General features: G+C 46.8%; 1 protein-coding gene across 4 annotated transcripts; it reads left to right on the top strand.

The window, feature by feature from the left end:
- Positions 1-1,879: 1,879 nt before the first annotated feature.
- Positions 1,880-7,228, top strand: LOC119320322. 4 transcript variants are annotated; one of them, XM_037594428.1, is made up of 6 exons: positions 1,880-2,623; positions 2,801-2,827; positions 2,932-3,014; positions 3,110-3,164; positions 3,671-4,355; positions 5,188-7,228. In XM_037594428.1, exons 1-5 carry the CDS (start codon positions 2,513-2,515, stop codon positions 3,776-3,778), a joined length of 384 nt encoding a protein of 127 aa, XP_037450325.1. In that variant the 5' UTR covers positions 1,880-2,512; the 3' UTR covers positions 3,779-4,355; positions 5,188-7,228. The 4 variants fall into 4 exon arrangements, 2 of the variants coding, with proteins under 2 accessions (XP_037450325.1, XP_037450326.1); XM_037594429.1 differs by having other exon boundaries at positions 1,904-2,623; positions 3,626-4,355; XR_005154913.1 differs by lacking the exons at positions 1,880-2,623; positions 2,801-2,827 and having other exon boundaries at positions 2,834-3,014; positions 3,626-4,355; positions 5,188-5,259; positions 5,382-7,228.
- Positions 7,229-21,866: the final 14,638 nt, after the last annotated feature.

Genomic DNA, 21,866 nt, shown 5'->3' with positions numbered 1-21,866 from the left:
CGCAAGGAAAAAGTAGATCGCAAGGAAAATATATGAGAAAGAAGACCCGGGGGCCGTAGGTTTCACTAGTGGCTTCTCTCGAGAAAGATAGCAAATAGCGGGTAAACAAATTACTGTTGGGCAATTGATAGAACTTCAAATAATCATGACGATATTCATGCAATGATCATTACATAGGCATCACGTCCAAGATTAGTAGACCGACTCCTGCCTGCATCTCCTACTATCACTCCACACATCGACCGCTATCCAGCATGCATCTAGTGTATTAAGTTCATGGAAAAACAGAGTAATGCAATAAGAACGATGACATGATGTAGAGAAGATCCGTTTATCTATTGCGTAGATATAGATCCCATATTTTTATCCTTAGTAGCAACGATACATACGTGTCGGTTCCCTTTCTGTCACTGGGATCAAGCACCGTAAGATCGAACCCACTACCGGGCACCTCTTCCAATTGCAAGATAAATAGATCAAGTTGGCCAAACAAAATCCAAATACCGGAGAACAAATACAAGGCTATAAGATATCGTGCATATAAGAGATCGAAGAAACAGAAATAACTTTCATGGATATAAAAAGATATAACTGATCATAAACTCAAAATTCATCGGATCCCAACAAACACACCGCAAAAAGAGTTACATCATATGGATCTCCAAGAGACCATTGTATTGATAGTTCAGCGAGAGAGAGAAAGCCATCTATCTACTAATTACGGACCCGAAGGTCTACAAAGAACTACTCATGCATCATCGGAGAGGCACCAATGGAAGTGGTGAACCCCTCTGTGATGGTGTCTAGATTGGATCTGGTGGTTCTGGAATCTGTGGTGGCTTGATGAATATTTCATCGACTCCCCTTGGGCTTCTAGAATATTGGGGTATTTATAGAGCAAAGGTGCGGTCCGGGGGGCACCCGAGGAAGGCACAGCCCACCGGGGCGCGTCTGGGCCTCCTGGCGCGACCTGGTGGGTTGTCCTTCCTCGGGACTCCCCCCAGGTGCAACCAGGGCCCAACTTCTTCCTTTTGATCCATAAAAAATCATCGTAAAGTTTCGTGGCATTTGGACTCCGTCTGATATTGATTTCCTGTGATGTAAAAAACATGCAGAAAACAGCAACTGGCACTTGGCACTATGTCAATAGGTTAGTAGATATAAAATTACTATACAATGATTATAAAACATCCAAGATTGATAATAAAACAACATGGAATAATCAAAAATTATAGATACGTTGGAGATGTATCAACATCTCCATGCTTAACTCCTACTCGTCCTCGAGTAGGTAAGTGATAAAAACAGAATTTTTGATGTGGAGTGTTGTTTATCATGTCATATCATATTCTTTTCTTTATATCATGGACATTTAGACTTTTATGTGATTCAAAGCAATAGTTTAGTTTTGAATAATTTAAATACTCAAGCATATTAACAAGCAACCATGTCTTTCAAAATATCAATGCTAAAACAAGTTATCCCTAGCCCATGATGCTCAAACATTGATCCATTCATGAAACACACTCGAATATTAGCTACACCCAATACTTAAGTACGATCATATTGCCTCCTAGTTGGTGCTTTTATAAGAGAGGATGGAGACTCAATTTCAAAAATAAAAATTACATTTAAAACAATAATGAGGCTAGCCAACTCACCTCTAGGAGGCTCCCCCGATTGGTCCTTCATTGGTCGTCCGATATGCATTCTAACTCGCTTGAGCCGTTGGATCTTCACAAAAGTCAAATTCGATTTTCACCTCGCGGTCATTTCCACTCGCCTATGATGGATGGGCTCGTTTTGGGCGTTCATTGACTGGGTCAGCCATGCCCGCGTGCAGGAGATTTTGGCCAATCCACTCCGCGTGTTCCGCAACCAATCGCCCAATTCCTTCCTCGCCTCAGTCCCGTGCCAGCCGCCGCCCAAACCCTAGCACCCGTTTCCCTCGATCCCCACAGTAACCGAACCACCATCCACAGCCACCTGCTCCTTCTCACAGCCGCCGCACCATTCCTCCCTTCCGCCCCCTCCTCCTTCCCGGATCCCCACCACAGCACCGACCTGCAGGCAAAGGGCGACGAAGAGTGGCAAACGAGGACAACGAGGGAGAGAAAGAAGGAAGATAAAAAGGAGGCCGACGGCGAGGCCCAGCGACTAGCGCCTCTCTGCCTCAAGCCCCGGCATCACCGCCACCAGATCCACCTTGCAACCTTTCTTCCTCCCCTGTCTGACTGCTGCGTGGTCGTGTCAGGCCCATGTCGGCGCTGCCTCCACCGCCGCAGCCACCGCCATTGGATGGCTCCGTCGGTCCCTCCCGCTCCAGATCGAAAACTGAGAGAGCGACTGGAGGGAAGAAGGGGATCGAGGGAGGGGAGAGCACATGAGAGAAGGCACGGGATATTTTCCGCCTCGGCCGATCCAGGCATGGTGTCGGATTGGAGAGAGCAGGGGAGGGCCAAGAGGCCAGCGGTGTGGAGTGGAGTAGCGAGGCCCGAAGACCGGGCAGCGGATGCCTCACAGGGTGGAGGAGAGGCCGGCCATAGGGAAAAGCAGCATCTTCATGGATGAGATCCTGACGGCTGAAGATGGTCCGCATGGGAGGAGCTTCGAAGTTGTCAAGGTGAGCTTCTCTCAATCCTTCTCCCCTTCACGCCCCTTGCAAATTTTTCTTGTTTCAGATCATTTGAAAGTGAGTATAGTCTTATTGGCAATTGCATCTCCTATTTGTTTCTTTGCTTTTTCCATTTCCTACAAGAAGATACCAGACATTGTCTCATGATGATTGTGTTGGCTGCAGGGGCGCCACGAGGAGTGGAGGATCAAGGTCGTGGGTTGCCAGCTTCAAATTTTGGTTGAGCACTTCCTCAAGAATCTTGTTGAGGTGTCTGTTTCCCCTCTTTGTGTCATGAATGATTGTGATGGCTGCAGGGTCTTCGCAAGGAGTTGAAGGCTGAGGTCATGGTTGCCGGCTTCAATTTTTTGCTAAGCAATTCCTCAAGAGTCTTGCCAAGGTGCTCTCCTCTCACTTTTTCTCTTACTTCCTCCATTCCCATAGCTAATGTTTAAACTTACTAATATATTAGTTTTTTAACCATTACGTGTGCAGATCTGAGGATGAAGGGAAGAATAAGAATTTAACTAAACAGTTGAAGAAGATCAAGGTGATTTTTCTTCCCTTTGTTCTTTTATTCTGATGTTAAGATTTGTTATGGCTAGATGAGATTTGTGGTGAAAATTTCCCATTCTTTTATTTACCTACAGATTTTGAATGCACGATTGATGATTTTGCTGGATAGGTTACAAATCTAAATAATAAACATTTTTAAAATCTACATTTTATTCATGTGAAAATTTAGGGTGGATTTGTGTTTTTCAGAAATGAGGCAACCTTACATGTTGACAGTAAGTTAACTACCAGTTTAAAAGCTTATGTTTGCAAAGTGTTTCCTGGGATAACCCCCCCCCCCCCTCTCTTGATTGATATATCCATATATCACAGGGGAATGATAGTTACTTTTAACAGGGATTGGTGGTTCATCACAATTTTTCTAGCTTCTTTTGTCCTCCAAATGATATAGAAGGCAGTCAAGTCGCATCCTCTAATTTTTCGTGATTTTTGTAGGACCTACTATGATGCATATTTGAAAGAGTGCATCTATTATTTCAGCTGAAAATTGATCTCTATTTGAAGGAGTGCATCTATTGTGCATCTACACCAGAAGACAGTGGGTTGTTTTTTATTCCATGCTCCAAATATTTCATGTCCAATTCATAGACATCCTTGAATTGCTTAACGATGATGGCATGTTTGGTGTTCATATTTTTGTCAGCCAAATAATAATAGGTGCACTTAACTGTTTGAGGGAATGCCAACTGAAAGCTAAATTCAATTAGAATTATATTTTTGCACGTGTGTTCTTGATGCTTCATGTACGACCACATAGTAGGGATGCAATAAATATTTGTTAGCTAGGTTGCTTGCCTGATGAAGCTCCCATGTGGACGATTTACTACTATGTGTTATTGGAATTTGTTTGGAGTGTTTGCTCAGGCTGAAGAAATTCATGTCGTTTTCCTCCATTTATTTCCTTTTATGCGTAAGTGCTACCTTTGGCAATCGCTCTATCCAGCCTATTAATCACCGAGAAAGGTTTTGATGCAATCTGCAGAATATTATCGATTGCAGGATCAGAAGATGTTGTACACATGATTGTGTGATGCTCAGAGACATTTTGCACAACGGAAACTTCTTCTGAAGCTTGATCTTATTCAGGTGCCTAACTGACTACCGCTTCCTAGGCATTTGTGCTTACCAGTATGCCGGAAACTTCTTGGGAAGCTCGCCGTTTCAGGTGCCTGACTGACTGCCGCTTTGTATGTTCATGCTTATTTGCAGCTTGATAGTGATTTTGGGCTGAAAGATTATTGCAAGCTTAGAATATTTTAAAGGTCCTTATTGACATGGCTCGTATGATAAACATCCAAAATATTCATTTAACATTGCTATTTTTCTTTTCAGAGCCATATGAATTTTTATAGAAACATGAGCAGAGTAAAATGGACACAGCTTTTGGTACATCTGACGTATAGAATTGGCAATCTTTGTTGAATGTTGTAACATATTTACAATTGGATTCAGTTATAATTCAGAAATAAAAGCCGTTCAAGTTTCGAACAGTTATATGATGTGGCATGTGCATGCTTTAGAGTTACCTTGCAAGTGTAGTGATGTTGTATACATATTTCGGTATCTATATGAATGTCGGACCCTGCGTGATTGATCTTATTTTCTTCCTATGTGAGAACTAGCTCTCCTTTAGTAGTGTAGTACTTTTATACTAAACTGAGTTAGGAATGGTTTTATTGCGCTCTATAGGATCGTGTGATTTCTTTTCATAAAATGTTGTCATCTATATCTTGCTGAATGTACAGAACTATTGGTCATTTAATTCTCTCACGCATCAATTTCCCCTTCCCTTCCGTGCTCTCTTTACTCTGAACTATCTCTCTTTTCAGACCCTCTCTCTGTTACACATTTGCATAAAAAACAAAAGTAAAAGGGAAAACTTACTTTGGGTTCATATGGTGCAGACGAGCAACAAAACAATTGTTAATGAAAGGTTTAAGTGCACGTATACTCAAAACAAGGTCTTTTATCTAATTGGTTGACTAACTTCTTTTCAGGTCTATGTGGATTTCCACAATAACACTACCTCCAACTTTCTCATTTCCCCAGCTCTGCATACAAGTTCCAAAGTAGGTATGCCAATCTTGTTATCACTTGTTCAGTTGCGTTCTGGTTTATGCCTTTTCACCTGCATGTAGTGAGGCAATGTGTGGAATTTAGGTGCTGGTTTGAACAAATTACAATGATGTAGTCCTGCAGATCAGTACAGGTCACCGGCTTTATATTGTGGTCACCGTGTTGTAAGTACTTTGGGAAACAAGTTCTGGGGTAAGTTTATCTACTTGCTCATGCATTTTAATACTTGATTGATGTCCTGATAATTTGTGAAGTTCTGTGTACCATGTGATAAGCTGCACATGAGGTTGGATGATAGCTTGTCTTGTTGCTTTTAGGATGTACATGTACCCAGGTGGATCAAATGCAGATACCAATCATATATTATTATTTTTACTCGTGTGTTTTTCTTGTGCCTGCCAAACATTTCGAAAATTGATTATATCATTCAGATGTATTCAGGATGGCTTTCTGTGATCCAAAAAAATCATCTGGCATGGCTTTCTCTTTACATACAAAATTAAGTGTGGAGCAGTGTATATGTTCATTGCTTTCTTATCACATCGCATTTGTCGGTGGTGTTGTACTGATTTGAAGTAAATTCTTTTATATTTCCAAGTTGATCAACTACACAACTTGTGATCCTAAAGCCTTTCTTTAAAAGGGGCTGGTTAATGCAGCTCCATGTTGTGCTGCTATTGGGCTCTTTTTTTGTTACTTAAAATGGTCAGATATCTCTGATGTTAAATTCGTGGTTGATTGCTTATATCCAAAATAACTATGTTAGTACACTGAAGCCAATTTCTGCATTGTTAGTGAAGTTGGCTAAATAGTTTTTGCGCCACTGAGATATATATGTGCACTGCATTCTAACCCTGTAAATTGTTGTGCCATTAGTTTAATCTGGAATATAATTATGTTAGTACACTCTGCAATATAATTATGTTATATTCTGCTTTTGTCAGTTTGCTGGTCCATATTAATTTCCTCGAGCTTATTTTCACATCTCGTCATATTTACACCTCTCCACCGACTGCCACCTATCGTGGAGGGAGATGGCTTGGCCAGGCCGTCAACACCCATCGACAACTTCCGGCAGGCGCCGTCCCATTCTTCCTCCCCTTACTCTGATGCCTTCATGGCCAAAATCATTACCAGGAGCAAGAAGGTTAAGCACCAATTATGGTTAAAGCTTTGTCTCTTTTGTGTACTATGCATGATTGATCTGATTTTGTTGGTCGGCTTAAAAATTCAAGTAATACCACTATTGCAATACATCTTACTACATGTGCATTTATTTGCATTGATATTTTCTCCTCCTTAGGCTCCAAATCATTTGTGGGTCATAAATTATTGTGCATTATTGATGATTAATTTGCAATTTAAATGATAGTAGGGCTAGGTTTTAGAAGTGCAATGGCTTGAAATGTGACCTTCCAGTCAAGAAATTTCCTCAGTAAGAAGCTTATGTGAAGAATGATGTAATTAAGCTAGCAATTTACATTTCTCTTTGATAATTATAACTGAATTGTCAATGGCCAGATCTCTCGAATAGTGAGTTACTCCCTCAATTTTACAATAGAGATAATTTGTGAAAATTGTGTTTTTGTGATGTTTGTGGTCTTCTCTTTTCTTTTTCTTGATTTGTATTGGATATGCTACTCGCATCTTTGAACATGCATAGGGCCTCTCAGTCTTTAACTCTGACTATAAAAATCCATTAATGGAAGCTGGGGAGGGCCGAGATGAACATCCGGCCCCCTGGGTCTAAGCCATCGAGATGGTAGAGACGACGTTTCCATGTCATCTACTCCAGCAGCCGGACAAGGCATATAAAAACCATGGATCCTTTGCTCCCCAGGCCGCAAAATGATCACAGTGATGTCTACGACCTCCTCCTAGATGTATTAATCTCAATCTCATGTTTGGTTTTCCTCCCTTTTCTCTTCTAATGATGTAATTTCTTTTACAAAGATAACACCATGTTTGTTGTAATGCCTTATTTGATGTAAGATCTCTTTTCTACTTTGAATGAATTTACTGCATATATTTTTTGTTTAGTTTAGTTCATCATTCACAGACGGTGAAATATTTTTGTCCTTCATAGGTTAAATGAGCATTGCATAGTCCTTCACAGGTTAAATGAGCATTGCATAAAAGTATGTCTATGTTCTCTTTCTTCAAGTGCTTCAAGTAAATGAAATTTTCTATTTCGAATTTAATACCTTTTAATAATAATCATAATGAGAGATGGGTATGCTTCTCTCTCTCTGGGCAAATGTTCCTTTAGACAATATGTACTAAGAAATAAAAACTCTAGAAATGTGTTTGAATCGCACAAAAAGAGTTTGTAGTTCTTATTCATACTTGAAACACGTGAGGCTCTGCAAATTAAACACTGTTTTTTAAGGCGCATAAGGATTTAGCAGACCACAACTAAACCGACTATATATACATGGCCTGATTCCGATAAACGAGCGAAAAGTTAAACTAAAACGAAAATTAAGGCAGAAATCACGATCGAAATAATTGTGGAAAAGCCCTAGAAAAAGAAAAACTAACGAACAGGCTAACGAACGAACGTTCACTGTCTGCGGCTAACGGGGGAACATCATTCGTTAAAAAGAACGTACAGACGAACGTCCGGTATTAAACTAAACCGATCTAATCTAAAAAACGAAACTAGGATTTTAAAAAAACGGGGTTTTACCTAAAAACCGAAAAAAACGGCGGCGAGATCCGGCAAACGGTGGCGACGACTCCGGCGGTTTTCGGCGAGACGAGGCAGGGCGGGGCAGCGGCGTGCGGCGCGTGGGCAACGGCGGAGCGGCGCGGGGCGGCGGCGGCGGCATGCTCGGGAGGCGGCGGCGAGGCGAGGCAGGCGGCGGCGGCTCCGGCTCTGGGCCCCGGGTTGGTTTTTAAAAGAGGGGAAGGTGGCGGCTTGGTGGAGGGGCGGCGGGGCGGCATCGGCGGCGGCTCGGGCTCCCTCGAGGAGTCCGGCTCGGGGACAAAGGCGATGGCGGCGACGGGGCGGGCCGACCCGGCTCGGCTGGGCCGTTGGCCTAGTCGGGCACGCGAAGTTTTTTTAAAGATTTTCACCGAACAAAACAAGTGCTAGAAAAATAAATAAAAATCTAAAAATATCAAAACAAATTTTCACCGTCTAAATAAAATATTTAGAACATGGTGAACATTTTCTTGGCCTAAAAATGCAATTTTGAAAACGTGCAATTTTTCTAATTCAAATAAAATTGCAATAAAATTCAAATAAAATCATTTATTTGATTTTAATATATTTTCCCTGAATATTTCATTTATTTTGGAGAAGTCATATTATCTCCTCTCATATATTTTTAATATGAAATATTTTTGAAGAGAAAAATAATTAAAACTAAAATATGATCCTTGTTTCGATATTTTAGAAAATTCAAATATGAAAACGATGAAATCCTCAACTCTCTCCGTGGGTCCTTGAGTTGCTTAGAATTTCGAGGAACGCGAAACGAAATGCAATAGAATATGATATGCATGAATGATCTAAGTATAACATTCCAAATTGGAAATTTGGGATGTTACAATTGGAAGTTGTGTTGATGTTAAATTAACTGATAGGATGGGTCTTTTCTGTCAAATGACTGAAATGACCCATTCACTCAGCTAATTTAACCTCGGGGTCCTTGTTTTTTTATTTTTATTTTATTTTATAACATATGTTAAAAAGGTCTACCGCATTACTTTTTGACAATGTGTATACATGGCATACAATTGATCCACCTGACTTGTTTGTGATGGAACAAGCCGTGTCTGTTGTGGGCAAACTCTTGCTAGTGTACAACCGTTTGCGATTGATGAATTCATCACTGACGGGTTCCCTAGTGTGGTCCGTGTTCATCTCCTCATGTGTATGTGTCCTTTCGCCCTTCTCCCGCACATCTTGTCATCCTGCTGCCGTAGACGTTTGAGCGCAAGCTTGAGCAGCGCGTGGGGGCATTGTTTTGGCCAAACGGTGTTGAGCCCGTTCCCGCGCAACCGCATAGGTTCCCGCGCAAGCTTCCCGCCCGACTCGGCGAAATCCCCCAAAATCCCAATGCTTATCAGCCTATTATATAAACCCTCATGGCCGGCGAGTCCTGCGTCGCATTTTCCCCTCCCTCCCTGTAGCTTATCTCATCTGCTTCTCCCAAAATCGGCAACGGCACCGGACCGTCATCGTCGCTCAGCCACTCCGCCGTCATCAGAGCACAACTCCAGCTGGGAGGCTACACCACGGTGGTGGCGCAGTCCTTAGCGTAGTATAGTGCGTGGGCGTCCCAGTTGGGTGTGCGCGGAACACGCACCACACGCTCGATCGTCGGTGCATGTTGGCAGCTGTTGCCGGTTGCCATTGCCGCCACAGCTCCATCAAAAGCCAGGGCCATCACCCGCTCTGCCGCCGTGGCCATCACCCCACTGCCGGCCACCGTGGCCATCACCCGCTCCGCCACCGCGGCCCGAAGGCGAGAGGTGGTTGTCATGGCCGCCACCCCATCGTCGTCTGCCGTGGCCTCTAGCCCACCGTCGACCGCCGGGATCATCACCCGCTTCGCCACCACCACCCGCAGGAGGGAGCTGGAGGTGGAGGCCCGCACGTGCGACAGCGACCTTGCTCGTTACATCGAGTTCCTGCGGGAGGAGGAGAAGCGCCTCGTTGAGCATGCAAAGAGCCTTACCGCCGTCGTGGCCGCGACACACTCCAACGCAGAGGCGAGGAATTAGGAGATCTATGAGGAGAACCACCACTTTGAGATGGGTCATCTGGAGCGGCAGAGGGCGTTCGAGGTGAGCGTCGCTAAAGGTGCAGCAGTGGCAGGCACCGTATTGCAGTTGTCCAGTTCGTCGGTAGCCTCCTCCTCCCCTTCCTCTTACTGAGCGTGCTCGGCAGAGGAGAGGCTACCGGAAGTAGTACAAAGCCCCTCCGTATTAGTACTTAGGGGCTATTTTGTTCAGTTCATCTGACTATAGATGTGGTGGAACTGTACAACATACTTAAAATTGGCTAGTATATATAGTTGAACTAGCTATTTCAGTATGTGGTTGGCAACAATTAGGGATAATTTTGGTCAGTTCAGCTGTAAAGTTCAACAGTTTGTATAAATTAAGCACGGCTGCTTAATCTATGAATGAAATCTATGCTTAATTACTAAATTTTAGTTGCAAAAATTAGATAGTGCTAGTGATTTTTAGCTGCCTATTTTGACAAATCGCTGTGTTACAAGGATTGATAAATGGCAATGTTACTAGATCAACAAATGTCAATCTTTCCAGTTTCACAAATGGCAATATACCCAATATGAAAGATGCAAACCTTACCAAATTGTCTGTACGTGGTTGCGCACGTGTCATCCGAAAAAACTATTTGCGTTGAAGGGAGGTAGAAATACTGCCTGCCAAATTTTCTCTTGGCTTAGCACCGAAGTCTCGCTTTGCATGCCTTATTCAATCTAAACTATTTGCGTTGAAGAGATGCACAAATCTTGCGCAGCGAATTTTCCCTTGGCTTACTGCAGAAGACCATAGCTCTCACTTTACATACAGGTGTTCTATCTAAAACGTTTGCAATGAAGAGCTGAAGAAATCCTGCTCGGCACATTTTCCCTTAGCTTACTGGGGAAGCTGTCAGTGTACATACGGGTGTTCTATCTAAAACGTTTGCGATGTTAGAGTGGCAGCTAGTTCTTTCAAAATGCCTTTGTTGACTGTTATTCGATTGCGCCTTCTCTCAAAATGGACACGAAACTTACCACAACATGTCTAGCGCCATTCCATGATAGCATGCCAAGTTTCATGAATTTCAAACGAGTTTTGGATTTACTAGATTTTAGAAACAAAGTATCTCAGTGTTTTGTCAGCAGTCAATAGTGCTAGTGTTTGAAATTCATTCCCATTTCTTGCATGGACCTAAGCATGCACCCAAGGACACATATTTGATTTTTCAACCAATTTATATGCACTGGAGCTTGTGCATGTAGTTCAAATTTGAATTATGCACATAAAATGCCTAGAAAACCCAGTTAATATATAAAAATGTCCAAACGAACCCCGAAAAATTCCAAAATTCAACACAAGACTCTTGTTGTTCTATGTTGACACTAGAATTTTTTGAAAGCAATAACAGGCAACAGGTATCATTTCGTCCCCAAAGGTGGCACGTTCCCTACCGAAACCATCAAGCTTGTTGTGAGAAGCTCTGGTTTGTGAGAAACTTATACCCAAACCTGCCCCAAATGGGACAAAAAAATTACCATGGCATGTTGGGTGCCATTCCATGATAGCATGCCAGGTTTCATGAATTTCAGACGAGTTTTGGATTTACTAGAATTTAAAAACCAGGTATCTCAATGTTTGCGGTCGAGTGATGGTGGCAGGGTGTTTGACATTCATTCCCATTTCTTGCGTGGGACCTAAGCATGCAACCAAGGACACATATTTGAAATTTCAACCAATTTATATGCATTAGAGCGTGTGCATGTAGTTCAAATTAGAATTATGCTCATAAATGCATTGAAAGGTCAATTAATGCATAAAAGTGTCCTAACGAGCCCCCAAAAAATTCAAAATTTAACACAACACTCATCTTGTTCTATATGTTGACACTAGAGCCAAAATTGAAATCAAGAAGAGGCAGCGGATATCGTTTCGTCCAGAAAGGTGAAAAACGTTCCCTACCGTAACCATGAGGCTTGTTGCGATAAGCTCTGGTTTGTGAGAAGCTTATACCCCAACCTGCCCCAAATGGGATAATACTTTTTCCATTGCATGTTGCTGCCGTTCCATGATAGCATGTCAAGTTTCATGAATCTCGGACGAGTTTTCAATTTACTAGAATTTTAAAACCATGTATCTCAATGTTAGTGGCCGAGCAACGGTGGCAAAGGTGTTTGACATTCATTCCCATTTCTTGCATGGGACCTAAGGTTGTAACCAAGGACACACATTTGATTTTTCAACCCGTTTATATGCACTGGAACATGTGCATGTAATTCAATTTTGAATTATGCACATGAATGCATAGAAAACTCAGTTAATGTATAAAAATGTCCAAGCGAACCCCAAAATATCCCAAAAAATTGCAAACACTAATGTTCTTCTATGTTGACACGAGAAAAAATTTTAAAGTAAGAAGATGCAACAAATATCATTTCGTCCCCCAAGGTGGCACGTTCCCTACCGAAACCATCATGCTTGTTGTGAGATAAACTCTGGTTTGCGAGAAGCTTATACCCCAGCATCTTGATGTCGTTCCATGATAGGATGCCAAGGTTCATGAATTTCAAATGAGTTTTGTATTTACTAGAATTACAAAGCAAGCACTTCAATGTTTGCCGGAGATCCACGGTGCCGTGGTGTTTGAAATTCATCCCCATTTCTTGAATGGGACGTAAGCATCAACCCATGGATACATATATCATTTTACAACCCATTTTGGTGCACCGGGGCATGTGCATGTGGTTTTAATTTTGAATTGTGCATCTAAAATGCCTAGAAAACCAAGTTACCGTATAAAAATGCCCAAACGAACCCTGAATAATTCCAAAAAAATTGACGACACACCTATAGTTGCATGTTCACTACAGATATAAGTTCTAGCAATTCAAACACCATCCTTTGCAGCTGTGACCCCATTATGTAATTCAAATCAAGATGAAAAATCAAGTAGATCCCACACAGTTTATTATCACCAACCGTGTGAGATGCAGTACAAAATATCCTGGAGCACCGTCGGTGTATAGTATGCCTATGTCTTAATAGAGAAGGTTCGTCGGCTACAGTCCACAGCCGGCGTGTCAAGCACACTAGCTCGCTCCCCAAATATCATTTCACTGTTCAATCGTTGCCGGTGAAAGATGGGGACATGGACCCTTGTCCTGAGGGCAACTTCGGTGGCCCACTCCGGCGAGAGGGCGGCCGCAGCCACCAGGCGCGTGCTAACAAGCTTCGTGAGAGTGACCGGAATCTGCGACCGGGTGGCCAAGGTAGCCCAAACGGCCGCTGTTGATTCTCAGGCGGCGGCAGCAACATCTGCCTCAGGGATAGCAACTGGCGAGAGCTTCACAGCAGGTGTTCGTTCCGCAGCGGCGGCCTTAGCCCTGAGGGAGGCTGCCCAGGACCATGTCGAGGCCGCCCACGCCTAGCACATGGCATTCACTGCACAAATCGAAAGAAGCTTCTCCGACAACAGTCGGCAACCCATGGCCGAAGAGTTGGCAATCGCCAAGCGTTCGAGTAGCCGTCCATTCCTGTGCGGGATACCTTGCCACGACGGAGCCCGTCAAAGCCTAGATGGAAGCCGCCCATGCCCAGCTCGTGGCGACCTTTTCCAAAGAGATGGCAAACGCGGATGGCGAGATGCCTGCCGAGTATGGTGCGATGGATGCCATGGAGCCCCTTCCCAAGTCGACCGTTGGGCGCGAGCTAGACATGGAGGATGCAGCAGAGATCGACAAGCACCAGCCGTAGTAGTACTCTTTGTTTTGTTTAATTAAGAGCACCGGTCTTTAATTTGTTAAAGTAATGTTTAGGCCAGCTAGCTTTGTTTAATTGTTGAACTTGCTAGATTAAGAAGTGTGGGTGTGTTGTAGTCTCCTTTGTGTACCCAAATTATATGATGGCGTGGATGAGCACTGTAACCAGGGAAATTGGAACCAAAATTTTGATGTTCAAACTCATCGCACACGGGTTAAGTTATCTGAATCGTTTGTGATGTTCACATATCATACACAGTTCGAAATAAGGGACCATGTCTGATGACACTTTGCACGCCAGTTTTTTCGCTGAAGCGATTCCAAATTTTCGACTTCCGTGGAAATATCTACCCCCTCCCCCTTACCAAAAGCCACATTTCCCATGTTTCTGCCTTCTTTTCCAAGTTGAAACCTTCACTCCTTGCTTGCAGCGCCGCCACCCTCGCCGGCGACCCTCCTTCATGCTGCTCGGCCTCGCCTATCCAGGCAGGTAATCCACACTCGACCACCATCCTCCTCCTCCTTCCACATCCCACATGCCCCGACCGTCGGCACGAGCGTGACACCTTCCACCCAAATCACCGACCCCTCCACCAAATAAGCACCGCCGTCAGCCATGGTGCATGCAGTATAGCCAGGATCTCAAGGAGCATTTGGCAGCGGAGAAGCAAATCGCGGCCGCACGCGCGGATGAGGTCACAATGGCTGCCATTCGTGCCAACCCCCAGAACTTGGAGGAGCACCATGCCATTTGCTAGCTACGCCGGTTAAGCATGCTCGGTTTACCCATTGCTTGTGCCACTCCTGCCTTTCCTTAACAAATTCTAGTGAATTATGCTATCTACTTTTACCATGCATTTCGTTGCTCTAGTGTATATGTTATATATGTCGTGCAATGTGGTGCTCACTTATTAACTGTTTGGTTAATTAGTTGTCGTGTTTAGTTAACTTTTTGGTTGAATTCTGCAAAAGTGATGTTCAATTCTTCAGGGTGCAATTTTGTATTGTCTTCCTTGTGAGAAATAAATCAATTTTTTCTTTAAAAAAATACATGAGAAACAAATCCAATTGATATATTTCTAAGTTGTCAAGCATGCTTGGTTTGGTTTGGTTATACATTGTGCAATGTGGTGCTCAGTTAATGTTTGGTTCATTTGTTGTGGTGTTTAGTTAACTATTTGGTTCCATTCTGCAATGCGATGTTCAATTATTGCGGGTGCATTCTGTTATTGTATACCATGTGATAAATAAATTGAATATTGTTATACTAAATACATGAGAAACAAATACAATTGCTATATTTCCAAGTTGTTAAGCATGCTTGGTTTGGTTAACTATCTGATCTTCTATTAGGAGTATGTTATATTGTGCAATGTGGTGCTCAGTTAATGTTTGGTTCATTTGTTGTGGTGTTTAGTTAACTACTTGGTTCAATTATGCAATGCATTTTCCAATTGTCGTGGGTATAATTTTGTATTGTTGTGCATGTGAGGAATAATCAAATTTGGCTGCACTTAATACATGGGAAACATATTCAATTGCTATATTTCCTAGTTCTTAATGATGCTTGGTTTGGATAAATGGGTTGTCCATGTGGCTTGAATTAATATGATGAATTTGCAATGTGCATATTTTTCATCAACAAATTTTACTGATAGCATGCGAACCCTTACTTAACCTGATGACTAACTACCTTATATGTGTTGCAGGGAAACAATATAATGGGAAGAACTGAGGCTTACAATTGAGGTTAGCACATGCATGGTCCGTTGTCTAATAGCACATTATTGTGCAATTCAGGAACCATTCTAATACTTAGGTTTTTAAGAATTTGGTCTTGCACATGTAGGTCCTGCTGTTAGAGGTCTTGACCCACTGTTCGACCCTTTTTGCATATGGAGTGGTGCTTCAATCTTGATCTTGTGCCTGTGCACAGTCAGGGCGACAGGCCCAGGGTCTGTTACACTGATAGAAGTCCCCGAGCCTTCCCCAAACGCGCTGTCGAGCGTCATCGAGGTAGGGCCTAACAGGTGCACACGCAGAGCTGCTGAAGGTGCTGGTCTATTGAGATCTTCTTTGCTTCTTCATCATTCTTGATTTCGGGCCAGTTTCCGTTTTCCCCACCCCGTGTAAAGCCAATAGTGCCGGGGCCGCTCCAGTAATGGCCCGTGAATGACTTTAACGCATGAGGTAGAAACTGCCAATTCACTCTTCCCACCACGCCCTTATCATTAGCCATGTATTTTGCATGCATTGCACGGGGTAGGTAATGGAGGCGCGTGGTGCGGGAGAGCATAATGGTGACGGCCCGACTCCCTTGAATTGGTGGAGGAGGGCGATCGTCACCTGTTACGGATCCAGCCCCCCGTTCACCTATAAAAGGAAGAGCGGAGGAGGAGTGGAGGCATCCAACTGCATTTTCCTTCTCCTCTGTCTTGCTCCATCCTGAAAATGCCCGAAGCGAGAGCTCGGGGCTAGTCCCCGGGCTTTAGCTTCGGGTTGATGATGCCGAGCGATGGTGTTAGCGCTTGGGGAGTGAGCTTGGTCCAAGTCCAAGGTGAACGGCTTGGGATTGTTGGAAATCCCAGTACGGCCCCTCTCGTTGGAACTGGGGTCGATGTCGATGAGAGGTGCGCCTTCCTGCCCACCAAGAAGGGGAGTTTCACACCTCAAGCCCCTTTGCCATCTTGGCCGTTTGCCATCTCACACGGGAAGGCGTTGGACTGGAGTCTTGGCGCTTCCTGGGAGTGGTGGTGGTGGAGAGGAAACGAGGGAAGGGCGGAGGTGGTGAGTGGCGGAGGGCCAGATCAGAGTATGATGGCGTGGGTGCCTTCGCCTCTGACGGTGACCTACCGCCTCGTCTTCCGTCCTTCCCTTGACTTCCTAGCACCATCATCACTGGCCTCTTTGGGCTATAGCCAGGGAGGGAGGTCTTCCGAGCACCTCCTCCTTTCCTCTAGTGATTCCCCAACCGAGCTCCTGCGGATGGCCCGACAGAGCTCGAGTTGGGTCTTCTCGCTGGTGGCGATGTCAGGGAGCTCCCTGCCCCGCTCCTACTCTTCTCCTCCACACCTTCGCCAGTCCCGGTCTCGTCCGGCCACCTTCAGGCGGGCCATGATGGGACTGGGACGGGTTCCCACCTGGGCGTTTTTCTCGTCTTTTCCTCCTTCCACCGCAGTGCCTGGGGGAGGAAAGACGAAAAGAGGAGATCACGGGGCACTTATCCTTTTTCAATCTGAACCCCATAGGCACTTGCCAAATTTTAATCTATATAATGTAATATCTTGTGTCCATGTTTGTGTTCTGTAATGCTTGTACTTGTATCAGCATGTTAATGAAAAAGATGAACCTTGCCGGGAACGCATGCATGTATATGTCCATGCAGAGGTTAGATGCCTTTTAGTGTAAATAAACGAGTTTGTCCCAGCAGGCTATCTTGCCGGCACCCTTTTTGTCTATCGGAGAGCCATATCTGCCGGGTGATAGACAAAGGGGCCATCCCCCCGCCAACTTCCTTTCAGCAAAGGCAAATGCGACCATTCTAACCGAAGCAACATTCGAGTCAGGAATGGGAGCACCTAAGTCTAAAAAGAGTGGCGAGGTTTCCAAATGCATAAGTTATAGCTTACAGAACACGAATGGACAAGAGGTAGAACATATCTATTTGGCTTGCCGGAGATCGCAGTGCCGGGCAATCCTATCAACTCCTTGTCGAAGCCACGTTCACGGCAAGAACCTGCAGCTTCATGCAGATGAGAATGAATGCATGATGCGATCCAATCGATATGCAGATGCAGATGCTCATGCTTATGATGTGGTTTGGAATGCTCATGCGTGCATGCAATCTAGGTTGGGGGACCCCGTACAACGCTTCTTTATTTTCTCTTGCACGGGGTCATCACCTCGGCTTTGTACAAGGGGTTACATGCAGCTAAGGCAAGGCCTTTACAAATGGGTGGCTGCCGGGCAGGGCCCGGCAGCCTTGCGCCTTACGGGTAGAACTTGAGGAGATGCTCAATATTCCATGAGTTTTGCAACTGAGTGCCATCTCCAGTCTCCAGACGGACTGCGTCAGGTCTGGTGACTCGTACTACTCAGTAAGGGCCTTCCCACTTCGATGACAACTTGTGTGTACCCTTGGCAGACTGAACGCGCCTAAGGACAACGTCACATTCCTAAAAACACTGAGCATGAACCCTGCGGCTATGATAGTGATGTAGGGCTTGCTGATAGTGTGCAGCACGCGTAGCAGCCCGGAGACGGTTCTCCTTGAGTAGCACAACGTCGTCACATTGGTGCTGATCTTGCACGATTTCGTCATAGGCAAGTACTCGAGGTGACCCGTAAATGAGTTCCGTGGGGATAACTGCTTCTGCCCCGTAGACCAAGGAGAATGGAGTCTGCCCGGTAGCTCGATTTGGTGTCGTTCCGAGGGACTAGAGAACTACCAACAGCTCCACGATCCACCGCCTGCCATGCTTCTGTAGCGTATCAAAGGTTCTTGTCTTGAGTCTGCATAGTACTTAAGCGTTTGCCCTCTCAGCTTGTCCATTGCTCCGGGGTGTGCCACAGAGGCGAATGAGATCTTGCATCCGTGGGCATGAACATATTGCATGAAGGCGCGGCTCGTGAACTCGGTGCCGTTATTGGTGATGATCGATGCCGGAACTCCAAAGCGACACACCAGATTTTTCAAGAACATGATAGCTGACTGAGCAGTCACCTTTCTCACAGCAGTCACTTTCGGCCACTTTGCAAACTTGTCGATGGCAACGAACAAGAATTCAAAGCCCCCGGTTGCTCGGGGGAAGGGCCCGAGGGTATCGAGCCCCCAGAGCGAAAATGGCCATGTCGGTGTACAAAAGTAGGGGTCTCCTTTTGACCCCTTTACTTGTGCACGGGCAGTCAGAGCCTCCCGCGACGACCACACACAGACACGGCAGGAAGGGGAAGCTGGAGAGAAGCCGAGGCCACAAAGCAAACGAGGAAACGACAAAGACCAAGGCCACAAAGATCGGATGGGCGTATCAGGTTCCCCCGGCAAGGACCTTTGTCGGGGCAGCCTCAGCAACCCCGGCAAGACCCTTGCCGGGACAGCTCGCCCGTGCCAGCCGAAGTGAGCCACCCTTGAGCCCACCAACGTTTAACAAACATGTTGGGACGAGGCTCGGGAGGCACCTCTGTGGTGGCATGCAGATCTTTGTGAAGACGAGGAAGAGACAGGACCAAATGAGGATAGGAAGGCAACCATCCTCACCGAAGAAACCCACGAGACCCCCGGCGAGGTCCCTTGCCGGGGAAGTCAGCACGCCACGGCAAGACCCTTGCCGGGCTACCCGGCAAGACCCTTGCAGGGCCACCCGACGAAGCCCTCGCCAAGCGCACCGGCAGGGCCACCACCAGGCCCGCGCCAACCAAGTCTTCGCCGCCGTTCGCATGCAGCTGCCAACTCAACCAGCTGGGCAGGCACCTGCGTGACAGCATGCAATCCTTAGTGGAGGCTCCACCACCGCGCCACCTCAGCTGCCTGCCTGCCTACATGGCGCCGCACGCATCACTGGCCAGGGCGCGTGTCAAAGTGTGAAGGAGCGGCAACGGACGGGACGGGCCTCGCCCCCGTCCCCGATAAAGCGAAGGAACACCTAAGCCCCGCATTAAATGCATCTTGTCCTGTAATGCTAGTGATAAACTCACAACACTGTAGCACTTTCCACCTCCTGTATGCCACTGTGGCAGCCCCTTTCGCCTATAAAAGGAGGCCCATGGCGCACAGAGAGGGGATTCGGCTCTTTGGAACCCCTCAGCACCCAGAGCTAGTTCCAGAGCTCGGGAACACTAATACATCCACCAAATAAGGATCGTAGGGTTTTACGCATCTTTGCGGCCCGAACCTGGGTAAATCTTCCTTGTGTCATCTGTTAGTCTTGCTCTTCTCACGATCCCCGCGCCCTGCAACCATAGAAAGGATTCCAGTGATCCCATAGGTGTCGTTTCCCACCGACATCTTTGGCGCGCCAGGTAGGGGGCGCTATTATGAGAATCTGACCTAGCAAGTTGACCTAGCTGTTCTCCATCGCCACGGCTCCTGCGGAGAAGGTGACCCAGAAGGCGACACCGCCCGTTGGCACGAAGGACACCGAGGCGGCGACAAGAAAGCTAAGTCATGTTGAACTTTGAGTCTGTTTCCTTAGATACAAGGTTATTATCCTCGACGGTTTGGCCTACGTATGGGAAGCCTGTACGTAGAGGGGCCCTCCTGCGATCGGCAACGCCCTTGTTCTATTTTGAGTCCGCTCAACAGTTCGAACGGCCGCGTCAAGAGCGTCAGGGTAGCCTTTCGCCATTGGCAACGCTCTCGGTCCTGACTCGAGTCAAACTCGACAGGTCAAGCGGCCGCGCCAAGGACGGCAAGGTGCTTTGCCCGGCAACAAGCACACCCGGTAGGCCAATGAGGATCCGTCCTCAAAGCGCTGCCCTGGGTTTACGTGTCGGCAAGCTTACCCGGTTGACATGGGGTGGACATACAAAGGAAAATCGAACAGGAAAATAACATGCATAGTTTCAGGGGCATCACAGAGTTATATTACATAAATTACCGCCGCGGTTCTAACTGAAGATAGCTTTGTCTTGGTCATGAACCTGCAGCGGCGACGGAGAGCGGGATGCCTAGTCCCGATGCTGGCCCTCCACCCTCTTGATTTTGTCGATGCGGCTGATGATGGGCTGGATATGCTCACTGAGCGCCGCAGTGTCGACACCCTCCGGCAAGCTCTTTAGCACAGCTCCAAAGTCGAGGTCGGGGTGCCAGTGCGCGATCTTGGTGAGCACCCTGGTCATGGTCCCCCGGCAGAGTATCCGGGATTCCTTCGGCCAGGGATGCCGCCCGGTTGGAGTGAAGCCGCTTCAGCGCGCCGACGACCTTCTCGAAGTATATGGTCAGGTTGGCGTTGGGTCTCAGGCTCGCTTCTGGGGCATACGCCATCCCCGGCATCCCCATGGTGGCCAGCTGATCGGCGGCCGAGTTTGCCACGGCAATAAGGTGACCGAGCCAGCGTTTCTTGCCCGCCTTGTAATCCTTGAGGTTGGCGGTCTCGTTCCTCAGCAGCTGCTTCTCCGTCTCTAGCTCCTTTGTTGGAAGCCCCTCCCGGGTCAAGGCCCCCGACAGCGTCTCCTCGAGCTCTCCCAGCTTCCGCTTGAGATCTTTGATGGAGACATTGGCTTTGGAGAGCTCTCCAGACTTGCTGATGATCTCGCCCTGCGCCATCGTCAGAGCGCTGTTGAGCGTATCCTTCTCCTGGGCCAGCTTCAGGGCTTGCTCCTCCAGCTCCTTCACCTTGCGGGCATGGGCCTGAGCCAGAGCGTTGAGTGCCCCCTGATGCCTCCGCTCCAACTCTTGGGTCCGCTGCAGGACGAGCTTGTCCACCTCTTCGTCCTTGCCGTGGAGCATGGTGGCAAGTTTCTTCTTGTGCTCAGCAAGGTCCTCTTCCTGGGTCTTCAGGGCGGCCTCGTGATGGGACCGGATGGCCTCGGCTTTGTCGGCCAACTTCTTCACCATCTCCTGGGCCTTCTTGATGTCGGCCAGCTTCAGGGCGAGCTCCACCTCACGGTTGGCCAGCTCACCCTGTGCGGCCTTCAGCTCGTCCTGAGCCTGGCGGAACCAATCCTGTGCCTCGGCGACGCGCCCCCCAAAGTCCTGCTCCATATTCTCCACCACTGCCGTCCTGGACTTGGCCTTGTCCAAGTGTGCGCGGTGGAGCGCCTCGAGCTTCCGGAAGCTTGCACCCATGGCTTGGAGCAGCTGCTCCTCCTAGGAGCCGACGCCACCAACGCCCGGCTCGTCAACAACCTCGAGCCCGACGGTGGCAAGCGCCTCCTTGTCAAACACCTCTCCCTCGAAGGGAGCCCTGGTGCTCAATGCGCCAAGAAGGTGGACGAAGAGGTCGTCACTGACTCTCAGGTACCTGCCGGAGCCAGAGGTGGCGGAGGAGGACGGCAGGTCGTCGAACACCCACTCCTTAGCAGTGGCCTTGCCGGCATCCCCGGCAGGCTCCTTGTCGGGCTCTTCGATGGACCCCTTGGCGGCGTCCTCGGTGGCACCCCTGGCGTCCTCCTCAGCGGCA

The sequence above is a fragment of the Triticum dicoccoides genome, chromosome 6B (genome assembly GCF_002162155.2).
Source record: "Triticum dicoccoides isolate Atlit2015 ecotype Zavitan chromosome 6B, WEW_v2.0, whole genome shotgun sequence".
NCBI lineage: Eukaryota > Viridiplantae > Streptophyta > Magnoliopsida > Poales > Poaceae > Triticum > Triticum dicoccoides.
Note: the sequence above shows the minus strand (reverse complement) of the source record. Positions and strands in the feature narration are given on the sequence as shown.